The sequence below is a fragment of the Acomys minous genome, assembly GCF_964271855.1.
Source record: "Acomys minous genome assembly, chromosome: 20".
NCBI classification, from domain to species: domain Eukaryota; kingdom Metazoa; phylum Chordata; class Mammalia; order Rodentia; family Muridae; genus Acomys; species Acomys minous.
The window spans coordinates 6,462,128-6,481,125 of NC_140502.1; the positions used below are offsets into that span (position 1 = coordinate 6,462,128).

Here is an 18,998-nt window from a genome sequence, read left to right on the forward strand (position 1 = left end):
CATTGCTGTACAGTAAATCTTATATTCATTAGTTCTTATATTTACAGAGAACAAAACCAAACCATCACTTGTCTAACTGTGTTGATGAGAACATTTACATATTTTCATAAAACACAGATTTCTTTCATTATTCTGAATGCTATCATGAAGTGACTTAGTCTGGTAAATTCATAGAATCTAAAATCACTAACCACAGTGTGGCTGAGTGTGTTTTAAAATCACCAATCCCATACATTCTTTGCCTCCTAAGTTCATTGTTCAATTAATGCTGTCTTTATGAGAGATCAAGACTGTCTTCTACTTGGACAAGACCTATGGTAGCCTTTCTTGTTCCAGTTAGCCCAACCTGAACATATTGATATAAAAGAAACAGTAAAATAAACCATCAGGGTTGAGTTTTATGTTTCTGTTTTGTGTGTGTGTGTGTGTGTGTGTGTGTGTTTGTGTGTGTGTGTGTGTGTGTGTTTGTGCACGTGTTTCTATTGGTGTGTCCATATAAAAGAGATAGATGAGTTCATAAATTTGGCAATGATTTGATTTATTTGGGGGAAGTAGGAATGTGAGTGTAAGAAGTAAAATTTATATAAATGTAATATTAATGTTTGAAAATTATAAAAAATACTTTATATCTCCTTGTTTATGTTATTATCTGGCAGTACAGAGAAAGAATTCCAGAATCTTGATCATGGGAAGCTTTAACCCTAACATTGAAGGTAATTACCTCTACAGACTGAGAAGTACAATGCCCTCCATTTTGATCCCTTCATCATGGGAAACATCTTGCACCTTCCTATTTCCCTAATTTCAATCTTTATGAGACCCAGGCTCTAATTTATTATTTCATGAAATTCTTAGGGTTGTGTTATTTAAATTTTTCACATAAGACCCCTTAGATTTTGTAGATCATGTGTCAACACTTATCCCTACTTTACTAGAAACAAATGGCGTCAGACACTTGAAAATGGACTTCTAGATATTAAATGAATTCTGTTTCATATTTATAAGTTTCATATAATTTTACAAGTAATTTTTTTACTGCTACACTAATTTCCCTAAAGATACAGATTTGTTTTCCACACTCTCATTACACTGTGCATTGGTAATTTGCCTTATCTGTTCTACCTGGGGCTATGTACATACATGGTGCACATAGACATAGGTAGTGACACATGCATATGTTCAAAAAGAGTAAGTGCATATTTGAAATATTAGTGACTGCAATCTTCCCTACATGTAATTTTAGAGATGATTGAATAGAAAAGATCTTGTGAAGAATTTCTCACTGCAGCTTGATTACAAATATTGTTTATTTGAGAAATTGTGATATGACTTAAATTTTCAATGAATCAAAATGTAGGTTTAGGCATAAGAGTTTTTCGTTATTATGTTGTTAATGTATGTATCCCTATATAAACCAATGAAGAAAATTGTATATTTTATTTTTGCAGTTGCATTTTATACTCCTTCAGCATCCCTTTGTTGGTGGATAGGACTACCAATGTGAAGGCTTTATGAGAGCAGCAAACACTCACTTGTTCCATTAGAAATTTCATTTTCTGGGCAGTGGACACAAATAAAACAGCAGACTGACATTCCCTCCTGCCTGAATTGTCTGAATCCAGGACCACAATCAGCATTGCATACAGATGGCAGCATCTGAGAAAATAATATACATACTAATACCAGGAGTTTTAGCTACTTCTGCCATAACTATATTATATTAAAGCAAATGGATGAAAAGTTGAGATTATTAACCAGTCTTGGTAATTCAAGAAAAGGAACTTTTATCTTCCTTTGTGCAAATAATACATAAATTGCAACCCTGTTTTCTAATTAATTTTCATTGGGCTCATATATCATAAGGATAGAGAATTTTCTGCCTCTGTCTACAAAGGGCTTGGATTAAAGACATGCACTACACACACCTGGCTTCTTTCTGATTTTAATTGATGTTTTAAATTTTTCTCTCCAACTAGTACAGTGCTGTCAATCTGTTTGCCATAGAAAATCCTATTCTGCCAAGATATATTCTTTCTACTCCATCAGTTTTTGTTTTACAACTCTGAATGGATAATGTACTTCTTTAAAAGCCTTTTATGATATTTTTTTTATAATCATGCTATTACACTCTAGATTGTATTTATGCGATGTATCTTATTTAGCTAACCTGTATGCTTGGAATCACCCTTACATGCCTGGTGTAAGTAGACCTAGGGGTAGAGACTTATCATTCTGTTGTGTTGTTTAGTACTCTTGGTAGGTTTTAGTTAAGGATTATTCCAATCCATATCCATAAAAGGGACTGTTCTCACATTTTGAAAACCAGACTTCATTACAATATTTCCCCACATTTTTATAGAAAAAAATCTGCGCAGGTTTATAAATAACATATCCTCCTTGGAGGTAACACAAGAATTTTTGTTTTTTGTTATTGCTGTTGTTTAATTAAACCAATATTGTTGTCTGTTGATTTTTATTAGGTAATGTTATCATGAAGATTGAATGATTTTTGAAAATTATTTAGTAAATACCGTCTATTTGTTGTTATTACAGGAATTGATACTTTTCTAATAGTTGTGCTTCTCTGTTCTTTAACACTGTCTATGAGTTCCTTTGGCATCTTGTGTTCAATAGTGAAGGGCTTGCTATAGAGTCTTTCATCGTGCTGCTTCAGTGGTTATGAACTCTTGTGATTGTGTCTGTTATTGGACTCTATTCTCTATCCTTCTATTATGATTAATAATCTTGCTGCGTATAGTTACTGTGGTTGGCAGTTATGTCTCTAAATGCTTGACAAACATCACTATTCTTCTTCTTCTTAAAGAATGTCCATAGAAGAATCTTCTGTAATAGAGCTTGGGCCTTTCCATGACATGGCATTCTGTACTGCAGCCTCCAGTTTTACCTCATCATTACAAAACAATTTTTAAGTTTAATGTTTAAGGGCTGTTTCTTTATTGATATTGAGTTTTGGTATTTAAATTTCTATTGTGTCTTAATGGCCACATACCTCACTGGAAATTTACAACTACATTTTCCTGGAATTGGTGTTGATGACTTGAGTGTGTCTATTTCCTCTCATACCCACTGTTTGTAAATATGGTATTTTAATCATAACACCTTGGTCTCTCATGCTTTTAAATCTTCCAAATTCTTTTATCTTTTTCATACATTAAAATTTCTAATACTTATACACAATCATTATACATGGCTATCATGTCTTCATCTTCAAGTATTCTTCTGGTGAAACTTTTCACTTAGAATTTAATTTCATTTATTTTGTTTTTCCTTTACATATTTTTGTGTGAATATTTTTGTTATTTAGTAACCTTATGGGATTCCTGTTTCACATACTCTTTCACTGCCTCATTGTATGCATGTTCTTTTGACCTTTTTGTATTCTTCCAGAAGTAGTTTGTGTCTCTTCTTTTGCTTTTTTAGAGAAAATTCTTATAATTATTCTTTGAATTCTTTGTTTAATATGTCATTGAACATGCATATTTAAATATATATTGCTTTGATATCACATTTATGTTTGTTTGATGCTGCATGTATCCTCTTATGCATATCTGGGAACAAAGCAATGCCTCTATATTTTGTATGCTCGTGTATTATTCTAATGGATATTTCCGCAGTGCTTGAGCAAGGTGTAATTAGAAAGCACATAAGATTTCATTCCTGACATTGAATGGATTTGTTGCTCAGTAGCTACACTTGCAGCTCATGTGTCCATTTACTTGGAATTTCTCCCTTTTTAATATTGAGAAGGAATACTTACTTTAACTATCATAATATGTGTTCAACTGAAATTATCACTAAAGATCTAACCCCCTAACCTCCCAATATAGAGAAGAGAATTAGCCAAAGCCTTATTATTTGAAAGAACTATTCAGGAGTCTGGTGGACCAACCAAAGATACTGTAGTTAACATATTCTTTTATGTGTCATAATTTGTGGTTTGAAAAATGGACAAAGTCCCTGGGACAGGCAGGTGATCTGGTTTCCACTCCTTGAGACTTTGTTCTACACTATAGGATCCAGAGTGAGTCAGCAGAAGTAAGTTTCTGTCTGGACCCTTTCACTTTACTGCTGTGATTTGGATCAGCTGTTTTGGGACCCAGACCAAAGTTGACACACACTCTGTTTGGGCAGGTTGGTACAAGTTGCTTGTCATTCTTGCCACCTTGTGGCCAAGACCGCAGTTGGGTCAGACCCTCTGAGCTGTGGTTGGCTTTTAGATCAGCATCAAGACACCGCAGGGGTGTCCAGCTAATCCTGAGAGCGTGGAAGAGCCTACCAGGCTTTTGGGAACTGTCCAAGCTGGGTTCTAACTACTCATGTCTGCAGGCTTAGTCCATTGTGTCCAACTCTAATATGGGCCCCATTTCACGCCGTGGGTTAAATGTACACTCTAGCTGTTTTAGGTGTGCCCAGCCTCTTGTATTTCCACTCAGGCCTGGGACTTCTGCAAAGTCTTCAGGAGTGGAAACCAGGTCACCTGCCTGTTGCAGAGAAGAACTCTTTGATTCCCACAAGCAAAGGCATACGACTTATAATTACTCACCAACTATCCACACTCAATAACCAGTGAAGGACATCAGAAGCTACCTCCCAACATCAGAGACACAAAAATGACAAAGGACAGTGTAAGAATGCAAACAAAAACCAAACCAGTTCAGCATCTCTAGATCCCAGCTATCCCAATGAAAGCAACCCTGAGAACCAAAACACAATCAAACTACAAGAAAATGACTTCTAGTCTTTAGAAAAGAAGATGATAATTGAAGAAACAAATAAAATCTGTAAACAACTGCAGAGGATGCAACCAAATGGGTTGAAGATATAAAAGAGACATATAGAGAGGCACTGGAAAAATTTCAGGAAAATACAGACAAAGGAAATGAATAAAGCAGTTCAAGATCTGAAGATGAAAATGGAACTTATGATAAAGGAACACACAGAATAAAACGTGATTGAGAGGCATTAGAGAAGAAAGCAAGCAACACAGAGATGACCTTCTCTAACAGAATCCAAGAAAAGGAGGAACAAATATCAGGACTGAAAGATACAATTGTAGAACTCGAAACAAACATCAAAGAAAATGCTAAATTTGACAAGTTTCTGACACAGAACATCCGAGAAATCAAGGACAGCATGAAAAGATGAAACGAGAATAAAAGATATTGAGGAAAGAGAAGACGCCTGGCTTCCCAGCCCAGAAAATATCTTCAACAAAATCATAGAAGAAAATTTCCCCAATTTGAAGAAGGAGATGCATATGAGCATACAAAAGGCCTATAGTACACCAAATAGAATAGACCATAAAAGAAAATCTTCCTGCCATATGATAATAAAAACACAAAATATACAGAACAAGGAAAAAACTATTAAAAATGGCAAGAGAAAAAGGCCGAGTAACATACAACTGCAAACTTATCAGAATTACACCTGACTTCTCAGCAGAGACCATGAAAGCCAGAAAGGCCTGAACAGAGGTTCTGCAAACCCTAAGAGACCACAGATGCCAGGCCAGACTACTATACCCAGTGAATATCTTCACTTAGCAGTACATTGGGACAGATGTGAGGACATCCTTCTGGGATTCTAGGTAATAGAAATATGGGAGATGGGGAAATAGAAGGATCCAGAGGATCTTGTAAACTTACAAGGAGAACATCATAATGGGTGAATCAGGGCCCAGGGGTGTCTGCTCAAATTATTGTTCTAACCAAGGCCAATACATGTAGTAACACCAAACCCCTACTCTGATCTAGCAAATGGACAGGATATCCTCCACAGTTATGTGAAGAGCAGGGACTAACCCTGACATGAGCTCTGGTGCCCCATATATGACAGCCTCCCCTTGGTGGGGAGTCCTGGTGGCACTCAATGAAAGAATAGGCAGACTACCAAGATGAGACTTGTTAGCCTGCAACCATAAACTAGGGGAGGATATCCCCATCCAACATGAATCTAAGAGAGGGTATTAAGGAGGGGGTGGTAGGGTAGGAGGGATGGGAGGATACAAGGGATGGGAGAACAATTGAGTTATAATCTGAATAAATTAATAAAAAAAGAAAAACAAGAAAAGAAAAATGGACAAAGTCTCCAGAAAAATTGATTTCTTCCACCCACTATGTACCACTAAATTCTCTCCAACTCCCAATGTTCTTATGCACCACATATACAAGTGTTGCATGTACATGCATGGAGACAAAAGACCTATAAACAGGTAAAAGAAAATAGTTATAATTCGCAGAATATCTAATATGTATTACAAAACAATAATTGATTATTAGAGGCAATGACAATTTAGGGTCTCTTTGTAAAAAGGCATAAACGAAGGTATAAAACAAAAACATTACTGTTTTTAAATGACTTTGTATTTTTATTTACTCCACTTTTATAATGAGACTCAGGCTCTTGAACATCTCTTTCCTAGGTTCTTCATAAGTGAGGAAATGACTATATAGTAATAATAATGATAACTCGAGAATATTGCATATTTTTTAGGAAATAATATCAATGAATGTTCAGACATCATATTTTATTTATATTCAAAACAAAACTTGCTCTGATAAAATAAAAAAAAATACTGTATGCATTGCCTGTTTAAAATCCTTAAGGAATTATTAAAAATGTCACATCAAAATAATGAAAAGAAGAATCATGGTATAGGAGGCTAGAAATAGGTTCTTTATATGACAGTTTATTTCATTTCACTACATTATAAGAAAGCACAACTGCAAATTAGTACAGTTATGTCAAACTTACCTGACTACTTCCTGAGGCCCACTCTAGCATGTCTTCAGAAAAATAGAATTGTTGTTCATATGGAAAATAGGGGTTAAATCTTCCTATCTTCACCTTAAGTCCAACACCATGTGGGGAATTCCTAATGTGAAAGATGTCACATTCTTTCTGGTTCATATTCACTTTGTCACCAAAAGGATTAGTGAAGTGCCTCTTTGTCAGAAAAGAGTTCATCTGAAAGGCAGGAATAATTCTACAGTCAATATGCCCTTCCTTGATGTGAGAAAACCTATCCTGATTTCATTGAAAGGCAATTTTTTCAAAGGTGTCTGGAGGGAAATCTCAATGAAAGTGAAATTGTAATTTGACTTATCATAATGTTTGCTGAACTTTAGTTATATAAATGGACCTAACAAAGAAAAGCATAGACATACATGTAGACACCAAACATAGATGTACAACACACAAACATGTGCATTCAGAGAGACCACATCCATACAGAGACACAAACATAATATATCAGCACATTTACTTACACACACATCAACATACATGCCTAGAAAGCAATATGGATATACAGACATAGTCAGACACACAAGTGATGAAATGCACAACACACATACATAGGTGCACACTTGCATGCACAGATGTATAAACACAAAAAGACACAGTGAAATCAAACACTCACACGGAGACATATTGACACAAGGACAGATTTGTGAACACAACATCCAAAGAAAGACAGATAGACAGACAGAAACACACACACACACACACACACACACACACACACACACACACACACACACAGAGCAACATAGACATACAGATATGCAATCCCATACAGAGAAACACACAAAACATAGAGTCAGGAACACATAGAAACATTCACTGTAATATTTCCCCAGAAAATCCACAAAGGCAAAAACAGAGAGACACTTATATTCAGACAAATTTATGCTAATTTCTACAGACAAACAGACATAGCCAGTTGGACAGAAACATACACACACATATGTACAAATGTAAAGTGAGAAACATAAATTCAAGTACATGAACAGATGTGTACGTAGTAAACTAAGTCACATCATCATTTCCTGTATTATTACTCTCAGCCTGTGAGGAAGGTCCCAAGAGACAAAAGTTGGGAGAGAATAAGTTGATAAAACTTGAGAAACACATCCTAGCACTTATTACCAAAAATTTTACACTTAATGCACAAACACTCATCTTCTCATGTATAGAATTAATGAGGAAGGTCCAATTGTGTCTTGAATATTAGAACAAGTATGATTATATTAAGGTATACTGCGACAAAATCACTGATTTTCACTAATAAACAGTGTCTCCCACTTCAGTTCCTTTATATTGGAGATATATACAAATCTCTAGATTTACTTTGTCAGCATAAAATATGTTTAGAAATCAAAACTTTCAGGGAAAATTTCCTAGTCCACTTCAACTCACTGTGGGAATCTGAGAGATTCCTAAAAACTATGATATTAATGACACAATTATCATCCAAGAAGAAACACTACCTTCAAGCAGCTATTATCATCTTCTTTCCCATTGTCGATTGGCTGATTTTTTACCTTTTGAAGAAGCGTCTCATGAAGGGAATGGGCCATAGCATAAACAGCATTGTATATATCATAACTGCTATCACTAAAGGCCATGTCAAAAGTCTGTGTCATTAGCCAGTCTGATGAGGCATTGGATAAGCAGTTCTTCATTGTCTTACAGTTAGATGCTGAGGCTTCACAGTTAAAGTACATCCACTCCTGGCTTGCCAGATATTTATCTGAGTATTTGAGAGGGTTCACTGTCTGCACAAAATCTTTAAAACCAGAAATCGTACCACGGTCATGTGCAAAAGCAAGGATCCCATGGAATGAGTCAAGTGTGGAGTCTCCCTTTCCTGTAGTCACATCCCACTGAGACGTGGTGATCCATATTCTCTGTATCCCTTCAGATTCCCAACTTCTAAAACTCAAAGCTAGAGTACTGTCTGAGTTGCCATAAATGATAACAACATTTGTGGATGATGTCACGATTTGGTTGTAGTATACTTCAGCTCTTGACATGTATAACTGCATATTGACAGGGATTATATTCACAAAAGCAAAGCAGATTGTATTTTTTTGCATCTCTCTTCTCAAATATGAGAGAAATTGGATGCCCTGATCATTGTCTGAGATGGCTAGACCAACCCAGTTCCAGCTGTAGTAAAGTAAGAAGGAGACCATGGCCAAGGCAAGAGGTGTATCCTCATAGGCCATCTGATGCAGATTGGGAAATTGTACATGGTCATTCAGGAGAGGATGAAAAGTGCCATAAGTAAAATGAAGCATCTAGGACACAGGGATCAACATGAGGTATGATGCACTTCTTAAATCTCATAAACATATTCTTATCTGTAAAAGTTCTATAAATTCCCCTTTCTGTTACTTTCCCTCTTATCCCTATTTCATACGAATAAATATAGAATCCCTATCAAGTCTTTGAATAACACCTTTGAGCTACACAGATTGACATAAGGCCAGAGGGCCAGTCTCTTCTTTAAACCCTTCTTAACACCTTGTTAATGCCACCAACAGATACAGAATTTCATTAATTTTCACTGTACAAAATCTCACCTGATGATATTTGAAGACATAAAAGAATGTGTGAAATATCATAGATGTTTCCCAGTTTGGTCCTGTAAGCACTATGAAACATGAGAACTCTTGGCCACAGAAATAATTCGGAAAAGTAGTATGACTTTGTTCAGAACAATGAATGACAAAATATAATTGTGACACACTTACACAAAGTGGATCTTTAAATATTAAAGATGTATTTTGTAGAAGATCAGGGCTTTTATAGATTTCATCCATTGAAAAAGCCAAGGCAAGAGCAAACATTTTGTTTTCAGCTTTTGTTCTGTTAAAATAGTACAATATCTATTATAGACAATGTTCTACACAGGGTCATTTTCAATCAATACAATGGCTATAAGCAATTCATGTAATTGTGTCCCACCCCTAAAGTTTGAAACAAACATCCAGTGTAATGAGGTTGTGGTGACATAAAAGTATGGAATGTTGGAAAAGCTATACATGTTCATGTGAGGCCATCTCACCAAAATAAGCATTTTCCATAGAAGGAAATTTCCGTCTTTGGTTGTTTAGTGCTTGCTCAGAAAGTAAAGATAAGGCCACATGCTTTGATCAAACTTCAAACCTGATCATGTTTTATTTTATTTTATTATTGAAAAACATGAAAATTATACATGATGTGTGAGTCCCTGAGTTTCTAGTATTTCCTTATGAAATAAACTGAAATGGCTGAGGTGCTGAAGGAATGACTGATGAATGAATAGACAAGAGAGTTTCTGAGGCAGCATTTGGCTCCTGTGCTAAAAATTCATTATAACTAGTTGATGTATATTTAAAATATTCTCACACATCCATCTTCATAGAGTTCTTTGTTCTTTGTAGTTTGTTTTTTTAGGCAAAACACCTTTACACACACGCACACACACACATATCTGGTTCTCTCTTTACTGTTTTTTATTATGTTTCTTTTTTATCATATACATTTATATTATTACATGCTGATAAAATTAACTATATAAAGCAGGAAGAACCCAAGACAAACTTGAGTTATAAAAATGTTACATTCATAATGATTTGGTTATTCATATTTGGCAAACTTGATGTAAACATCTTTGCTGTCTTGCTGGGTCTAAGTTTCTGAATGAAGGTCAATATCTATCATATATAATCTCTATTAATTTAATAAATCTATCTTGATCTAAAAACACCTTAACCCCTAAACAATTAAGCTTAATTGTAAGACTAAACTATCTGGTCTTCAACCCCATCAGAGTCCTGGGAAGGAATAAAACTTAATTATCTGAGTAAACTGGAAATGTATTTAGAAGCTTCCAAAATGAAAAAATGACTGTTTCCTGAACAGTCCCCCAAAATTCTCAATCACCTTCAGCCTTCTGTCTCAATATATCTGACAGACATAGTTGTGAGTCATGAACTATTGAGGACTTACACTGTCTTGGCAGAGTTCAGCCATCGACTCTCCCTGCATCTAAACTTGCCTATGTTTTTGGCAGAATTCTGTCTGTGGCAGAAAGGAGGACATTTTGCCCAGTGATTGGTTTGTCACATTTGAAGTCAACTACATAGAGGGTTCTTTGATGCTCACCATCTTCTTTGATGCAGGCTGGTTGTTGCCAGGAGTTAGGTTATCTTGTCAAAGAATCTTTAGAATAGTAAAATCACCTTTTAATGCCATATTCTGTATGTAGCTGACGCTTTTGAAGACCTTATTTAACTACTTTACCTTATATATCTATAGAATCATATCTCTCTATGAGACCTAGAATATATATTCTTTTCATAGAATTAGAGTAGTATTTGATATGAACATAATGTGCAACAAGGTACAAAATTCAACACTATTGAATTAAAAAATAACTTATTTGTGAGTATCAAATAAGGCCTTGATATGAGAAGTAGATTAAATAATCTTTTTGTTTTATCCTCTCTCTATATTTCTATATCACTCTTTCATTCTTTCCAACTCATATCTTCTTACCTACCAAAAGATAAACAAAAAGAGAGATGTCCCTGGGTCCAATATTGTTTCTGATGAAAATAAGCATCTGTAGACAAAGAGAGTAAACAGAAATCTATCAAACCAGATTCTGGCTATTAAAAACAAGGGTGCTATAAAAATAGTTGAACAAATGTCCGAATTGTCTGTTGGAGCATCTTAGGGTAGATACGCAGGAGTGGTATGGCTGGATCTTGAGGTAAACTTATTTTCAATTTCCTGAGATGGCACCAGATTGATTTTCATAGTGGTTGTACAAGTTTGCACACCCACCAGCAGTGGAGAAGTGTTCCCCTTTCTCTGTATCCTCACCAGCAGGTGCCATCCCTTCAGCTTTTTACCTTAGCCATTCAGATAGGTGTAAGGTGGACTCTCAGCCTTTTTATTTGCATTTCCCTGATGACTTGGGATGTTGAACATCTCTTTAGGGGGTTCTCAGCCATTCAATATTCTTTTCTTGAGATTTCTCTATTTAGCTCTGTACCCCATTCTTTAATTGGGATATTATGCTCAGTGCTGTTTAATTTCTTGAGTTCTTTATATATTTCGGGTATTAGACCATTGCCAGATGTAGGGTTGGTGAAGATCTTTTCCAAGTCTGGAGGCTGTAGCTTTTGTTCTGTTGACTGTTTCCTTTGCCTTACAGAAGCTTTTCAGTTTCGTGAGGTTTTATTTATTAATATTTGACTAAGAGCCTGGGTTATTGGTGTTCTGTTCAGGAAGTTGTCTTCTTTGTCAATGAGGTCGAGGATCTTCCATACTTTTCCTTCTAACATATTTAAGGTGTCCAGTTTTAAATTCAGGTCTTTATTTCATTTGGACTGTGGCTTTGTTCCTTTTTCTTTGCAGTTTATTTTTTCAGGAAGAACAACTTTTTAATTATTTATTTTGAAATAAATTGACACACCAGAGATGCATTTTAAAAAGATGTGTTTAATTTGAAAACCAATCTGTCCCTTTCTCAGAAAACTGGAAAAACTCTGCCTCAATATATAGCAGTACCATACCTGGGCATAAACCCAAGAACACATGCTTAACTATGTTCACAGCACCATTATTCATGACAGCCAGAATCCTGAAACAATCTAGACGTCCCTCAATCAAAGAATATATAATAAAACTGTGATGCATTTACACAATGAAGTTCTACTGAGATACTTAAACCAAAAATATCATGACATTTCCAAGTAAGAAGGTGTAACTAAAAAAGAATATCCTGAGTTTGGTGACCTGACCAAGAAAGACTCTCATGTTATTACTTAGCTATATAGTACAGGATAAACATACTAACAATCATCGACAAAAGTAAATAAGTAAGAAAGAGGACCCAGGGGAGGATGTTTAATTCTCACTCAGAAGTGGAAATAGAATAGACAGCAGAAGTGAAAGATAGGGATCAAGGTAAGAGAGGGAGTGCAGAGAGAAATGAGAATATACATGAGACTTGGGGAAAGCCTCTGCAGGAGGACAGAGGGCCTGAAGAAAAGACAGAAAACATTGGCGGAGACATCTCTCTATCAAGATGGAGAACTAATACAGCATAGGTTCTGGGATAACATGGAGGGTGACTCTAGCTGCGAATCATAGTATCAGAGTCATTGGAGTGAGAGGATGCCCTCTAACTAGACAGAACTCCCACTAGAGGGGGAAGAACACCACTATAACCACAACAACTTTGACCACATTTTACTCTGCTTACAAGATATGCAGTAATAAATATGGAGCAGAGACTGAGGGAATGTCCATGAAATGCCTGGCTTAAACTGAGACCCACCCTATAGGACAGCGCCAACCTCTGACACAATTATTTATAGTCTTCTATGGTTGCAGACAGGAGCCAGACATAGCTATTCCCTGATGGGCTCCAGCCTTCAGTGAATCAAAATAGATGCTGAAAATCTCAGCCAAATATTGAACAAAGTGTTGGGAGTCTCGTGGAAAAGCAAGGAGCAAGATAAAAGGACGAAGAAGGGACATGAGTTCCACAACAAATCCAACAGAGTCAACCAAATCATGAGGGCACAGAGCGTCTTGTGGAAAATGAATCACCAACCAAGGACCATGAATAGACAGGATCTAGGTCCACTACACAGATATAGCCAATGGGCAGCTACAGCTTCTTGTAGGTCCCCTAGTATTGGTAGCCAGGGCTGCCACTGACATGGACCCTATTGCCTGTTTTTAAATCTTTGCCATGTTGGGGCTTCATTTTCAGGCTACAGGGGAAGAGGACATGTTCTGTCCTGATGTGATTGATGACTTTGGATGGGTTGGTAGTTTGGCTCCCCTTCCCTGAAGAAGAAAGGATGGTATGGATTGAGAGGACTGGGCTAGGAGTATACGATGGAGGAGGCAATAGTTCAGAAGTAAAATATTAAAACAAATAGATTAATTAAAAAGATGTACATTTTTATGCATCTCTGTGAATGGACCTAAGCATTGCTCATTTATGCTTATGAATGTAACTGATACCACAGCTTTAAATGAAGTTTTCTCTAGACTATTTCATCTTTAAATACACAAGAAAATATCTTCTCCAGATATGCATCCAGAGATTAAGCGTATGGACATTCATCCCAGTGTCATTCACTTATTTTATTTCTGAGCAAAGTTATGTGATTTACATTTGACGATTAGTGGAATATATTTTTTCTTCTAAAAAAACTTATTTTTACCACATTTCCAGTGACATTAACAGAACACTAGCATGCTACTGAGAATTAGAAACATCTGGAAATTGCAGGTGATTTGTTTGTGCCAATATTCCACATTTGTAAAATAGAATATAAAGAGTAAAATATATGGGAGATCTTTATGATATACTTTTAACAACAAAACAAATTAATTTGGCCTACAATATCTTTTTTTCTCTTTAAAAGAATAATCTCTCCTTCTCTTACTGGTAATTTCGTATCATCTGAACAACAAACATGAGACATACTCCTTCATTCTGAAGGATTCACTCAGATTTAAATATAATTAGTTTTCCACTTGGAAATCGTATCTTTGTGGTTTCTTTGTCAACAAAAATGCCCCTTTTAGAATGCTGTTTATTAGCACAAAGGGAATTGCTATTGAAAATTTCAGTGCCACAAAATAGGAATTTGAGATTACAGTTTGTGTTACTCAAACACTAACTCATACATACTAAACAAAACAAACACTGGCTACTTGATATATCAAAGTTGCCTTGTAATGTAAAGTTCTGTGCTTGAAAACAAATAGCAGAAATCCATTAAGCCAAAACATGTACAGTATCCACATGGTAAAATATGCAATTATACTTAGTAATCTTAATGAAAGAGAAACCTAAGTGGTAAGTGTGATAAAAGCATCAGAAAATAAACAACTTAGACATAAAAAGAAGATACATAATTCTTAAGGAAATGCAGCGATGTGCTACTAGGAAACTCCTCTAATCATGTTCTCAAGTACTCTCAGGTACATATGCTACAAATTTAACTCAGTCAAATGAGAAGGAAAGTAAGATGTCACCACTGTTAGTGATAGCCTCCCTTTTCAAACATTAAATTTACAGTCTGAGCATTCCTTCTTTATGGTAAAGAGAGAGTAAAGAACTGGGCTTTGTAACACATAAAGGCTAGTGGTTGTGTCTGTACACAAGTTATGATGGAGATATAAGGACTACTTTAAAGTTCATATTGGAACAAAATCTTACTTATATTCTTGATGGAGGTTCAGAATTCATAGACTGACCAGATCCAGATAATTTCAGGGAGTAACTGATCATCTTTATGAAAGCTTTCTGTACCTAGGTGTAGTGCAAACATTAGGGGCCCTAGCACATGTACTGGTAGCTACACACTGGCAGAATAGTCATCAGCATACACTCTATGGCTATTTAATTGTGTCTTCTCAGGGTGAAATATACTGAAATAATATGGGGTATCTTTTGATAATAAAGCACTGCCTCTTATGCACTGAAAAATTTCAACAACATGGCTATTTCTTATGGATCACGATAGAGGTCCCTGTGTTCACTCAACTTCTAGCCTTGAAATCAGGAGGCTAACTGGAAAAAGCATAAAACAGCAATTTAAAATCATAAAATAGCATTGAAATCATAAATGAATTCTGGGTTGTTTTTTGGTGTGCATATTGGAAGAACAAGACAGAACACTCAAAGCATTGTTCTGTTTCTCATCTTCAGACCACTCCTGAAATACTTGTGATGAAATTTACAAGAAAAACACAAAAGCACTTACAGCTTATTCAGAAGTATGTTTAAATCCTCTTTCTTCATAGGACTTTTCACTGCCTCAAGGGAGAACATACAAGCTGTCATTAAGTTTCCATCCTTTCTTTCATTCGGCTTCATTCTCCAAAAGCATTTGGAAGGAAAGAAACTGGTCATGAGAAGTGGAATGTTCAGAAACAAGTAGAACAAAATCAAAGTGAACATCATTGTCCTACTGTAGGCCTGAGTACTGTGGACTGCAAAGTGTCATACATATCAACCAATTATATGGGCACCCATGCGTTCCTTCCTTCTTTTATATTTCTGGACAATGGAAATTCTACTTGCACATTCTTGATTCCTTTTCTCCCCAAGGCCTTTGCTCATTCTTCAAGAAATCTTCCCTGGGGCTTGTCATCTGTAGTCCACAGTCCATGTGATAAATATGAGTTGCTAAATATATATAGCAATGGTTTTTCTCTGGTTCCATGACATCATTCATGTTTGTGGCCAGTCAGATCCCTAGACAGAGCAACATTTATAAAAAAAAAATTTTGGTTTCCAAACTATCTTACAGATTTGTTTATGTGAATACCATTAAAAATTATGTCACTAGGCTTTTTTCTTAGATGATTCACAGTGAAACATAAATTATTGATTCAAGAGGGATATACAAAAGGCCTCAGGACTACATGGTGAGCTTTTATCACTAATCTATGTGTTGGAGAGGTAGCCTCTTGTGTGAGGCATCTGAGACCCACAGAGCATTTAAACTGTGGAATATGCCACACCAGTGACAAGTACAGAATATCTAACGCCAAACTGTGTATACATATCAGGAGAATCAACAATCAGGTGAAATCCATTAATTTTATTTGACTTCTTATGTATCCAAAATCATACATCTACTCACAAAATCTCAGACAGTTTACATATAAAATGTTGATTTTTAAGGTTAAACAAGATCTAGAGAGAACTCCAGACCTTTTATGTAATTTCAAATATCAAAAAAATGTATCACTCCATTAACACCTACATTTTTAATGAGAAGCTAAGTTAAATATTTGAGTTCTTACACATGATCTACATCCTAGATTGTCAGTTCTCACAGATCAATAACTTGTGGTGACCCATTTCTTGTACTTCATCTTTGATTTTCAACATTGAGTTTTGTTTTTTACATTCAGGTAATGTGTGTAAATAATTATTATCCTGAGTATCTTAGAAGTGAGTAAGAACTGGGAAACAAATATGAGTTTAATGTATAAACTTTTCCTATACCATTTTCCTAGTACTCTATTCTTTATTGGAGTTTATAGTCTGTATTGCCAGTGTGATAATGATATTTTCTTCCCACTGGCTTTTCATAAAACTCCATCCTTAATTCCTCTATATCTTTGCAATTCTCAAATAATACTTGTCCTACTTTATTTGTATAAAAATGCATATGTCACATATGCACACCAGCAGACACTTAATACACACACAGACACAACACATACACTAATGAAACTAGAGTCTATGAAAATGCTGAATTTCCCAAGTTTTACTGTATACCTTGACAATATGCCTTCCTATTTCTTTCCCAATTCCTGATAATGATATCATGATTTTTTTCCAGGTTAGTAACAACTCCTTTATTTATATATAGACCACCATGTGCTTTTTATCTGAATTCAAATAGGTCTAGAAAAGTACGGACCTAATAGTTATGTTTGTTTAGTTTCTTCTTTGATTTTGGGTTTTAACCAAAAATAAATTTAATCAAATTAAATAAAAGCTAAATTTAAAGTGTCTATATAATAGTTATATTATTTAATTAAAAATAAGTTTGTAAATGTGTAAGATGTAAGAGGTAATACATTTAGTGAAACTTTCAAAATTCTAATAATGTTTCATGGATAGAAAAATGACTATGTATATGTGAAGGTAAAAAAATCACACAATTTTGGATGATATATTTTTTATTTGCCCATCTGTTAAGGCCATTAAATTTGATATCTTGTATATTATGAAATAAACAATACGGACAAGTGTCTAAGTGTTATGCTTACTCATGTACATACATCATATTTCATATGAGGTTTGGTGGAGCAAAAGTTATGCATACATTTGCCAGCTAAAGAAGCTGTATCCTGCATTCCACACTGGAGCCCTCAGTTTCAACTCACACTAGAAACATTAGGCGGAACTTTCAAAATTCCCCTAGTCTCATTAAATTATTTGTTCATTATTTATCTACCCATTCTCATTGTGATGACAAACACTCCTACTGACTAGCATTTCTTGAGATGTGAGGTAGGGATGGCTTTATGACCCTGACTCTCAGACTTGGTTGGCAAAGAAGAGGCAGTGTTTTTAGATGGGCAAGTTTTAATGGTTCCTAAGCATTAGCAGACTATGCTTGTGATAGTAAAAAACAGGGAAATGGTCTTTTCTCTCCTTGATTCTTTTTATTTTGGGTAAGAGCAGTGACTTGGGTACATCATTTAGGTAGTAAATATTACATATGGCCCTATGACATCCCATGTGGGAAGGAAATACTCCCAAACAAGATTTGTATTTGTCAAGTTTTATGCCACTCAATTTTAAGAGGGTTCACATCTCTTTAACATCAGGGTCTGTTCTATGTGATAAATTTCCCCCATGAAATGTAAATATAGTAAATGTTTCTGGTGATTACAATGTCGTAGAGGTATTTTGCCAAAAGGGATTGGCACGCCCTACCCACATAAGTCTTTCAGCAGTTTTAAGAAGCTGGCAGCTATATTAATGATGACTATGTGGATTCTGAATTACCAGTTTTTTGAGAGGCTAAAAAATCATTGCCTATGCCCAGGTTGGGCTCTTGGAGTCTAGAAACATTGCAAGGAAACCTTAGGCCAGTATCAGGTAGTAGAGCAACAAAGCGTCTTCAGTTTTTACACAAACCATATACAGCCTCTCAATAATGTGAAGATTCAAAAGAAAGTAGGAAAATATATAAAACAGTTAAATAAGGTCTTCAAAGACCCCAGAGGCATACACAATATGTCATTTAAGATGTTTTAACTATATAAAGATTCACTGACAATGAGAGAGGTTAACTCCTGACAACACCCAGCCTAACTCAAAGAGGATGGTGAGCATCAAAGTACCTCTTTATTGAGATGGCTTCAAATTTGGCAAGCAGGCCACTGGGAAAATGTCCTCTTTTCTACCACAGACAGAATTCTTCCTCAAAAAGGGCAAACTTGGATGCAGGCTGAGTCTACAGCCAAACACTGCCAAGACAGGATACACAAATCCTCCATAGCTCCTGCCTCACAAATATGTTTGTCAGATATATTGGGCCAGAAGGTTGAAGATGATGCTCCAATGTTATAGAGGGTTTTGGGTGACCATTCTGTTAGCAAACTGTCTCTGCTATCATCTTCTCATTTGGAAAGTTACT

General features: G+C 35.6%; 1 protein-coding gene across 1 annotated transcript in view; it reads right to left on the reverse strand.

Annotated features, from left to right (window-relative positions):
- LOC311590869 (vomeronasal type-2 receptor 1-like) overlaps positions 1 to 18,998 on the reverse strand; it is a gene marked incomplete at both ends in the record, with an annotated part of 42,417 nt that overhangs the window by 1,029 nt on the left and 22,390 nt on the right. The window contains 5 exons of the mRNA XM_084770162.1: positions 1,533 to 1,656; positions 6,775 to 6,987; positions 8,346 to 8,455; positions 8,612 to 8,843; positions 8,964 to 9,104. Of these exons, the coding sequence (XP_084626288.1) occupies positions 1,533 to 1,656; positions 6,775 to 6,987; positions 8,346 to 8,455; positions 8,612 to 8,843; positions 8,964 to 9,104 (820 nt within the window). The remainder of the gene's footprint in view (positions 1 to 1,532; positions 1,657 to 6,774; positions 6,988 to 8,345; positions 8,456 to 8,611; positions 8,844 to 8,963; positions 9,105 to 18,998) is intronic.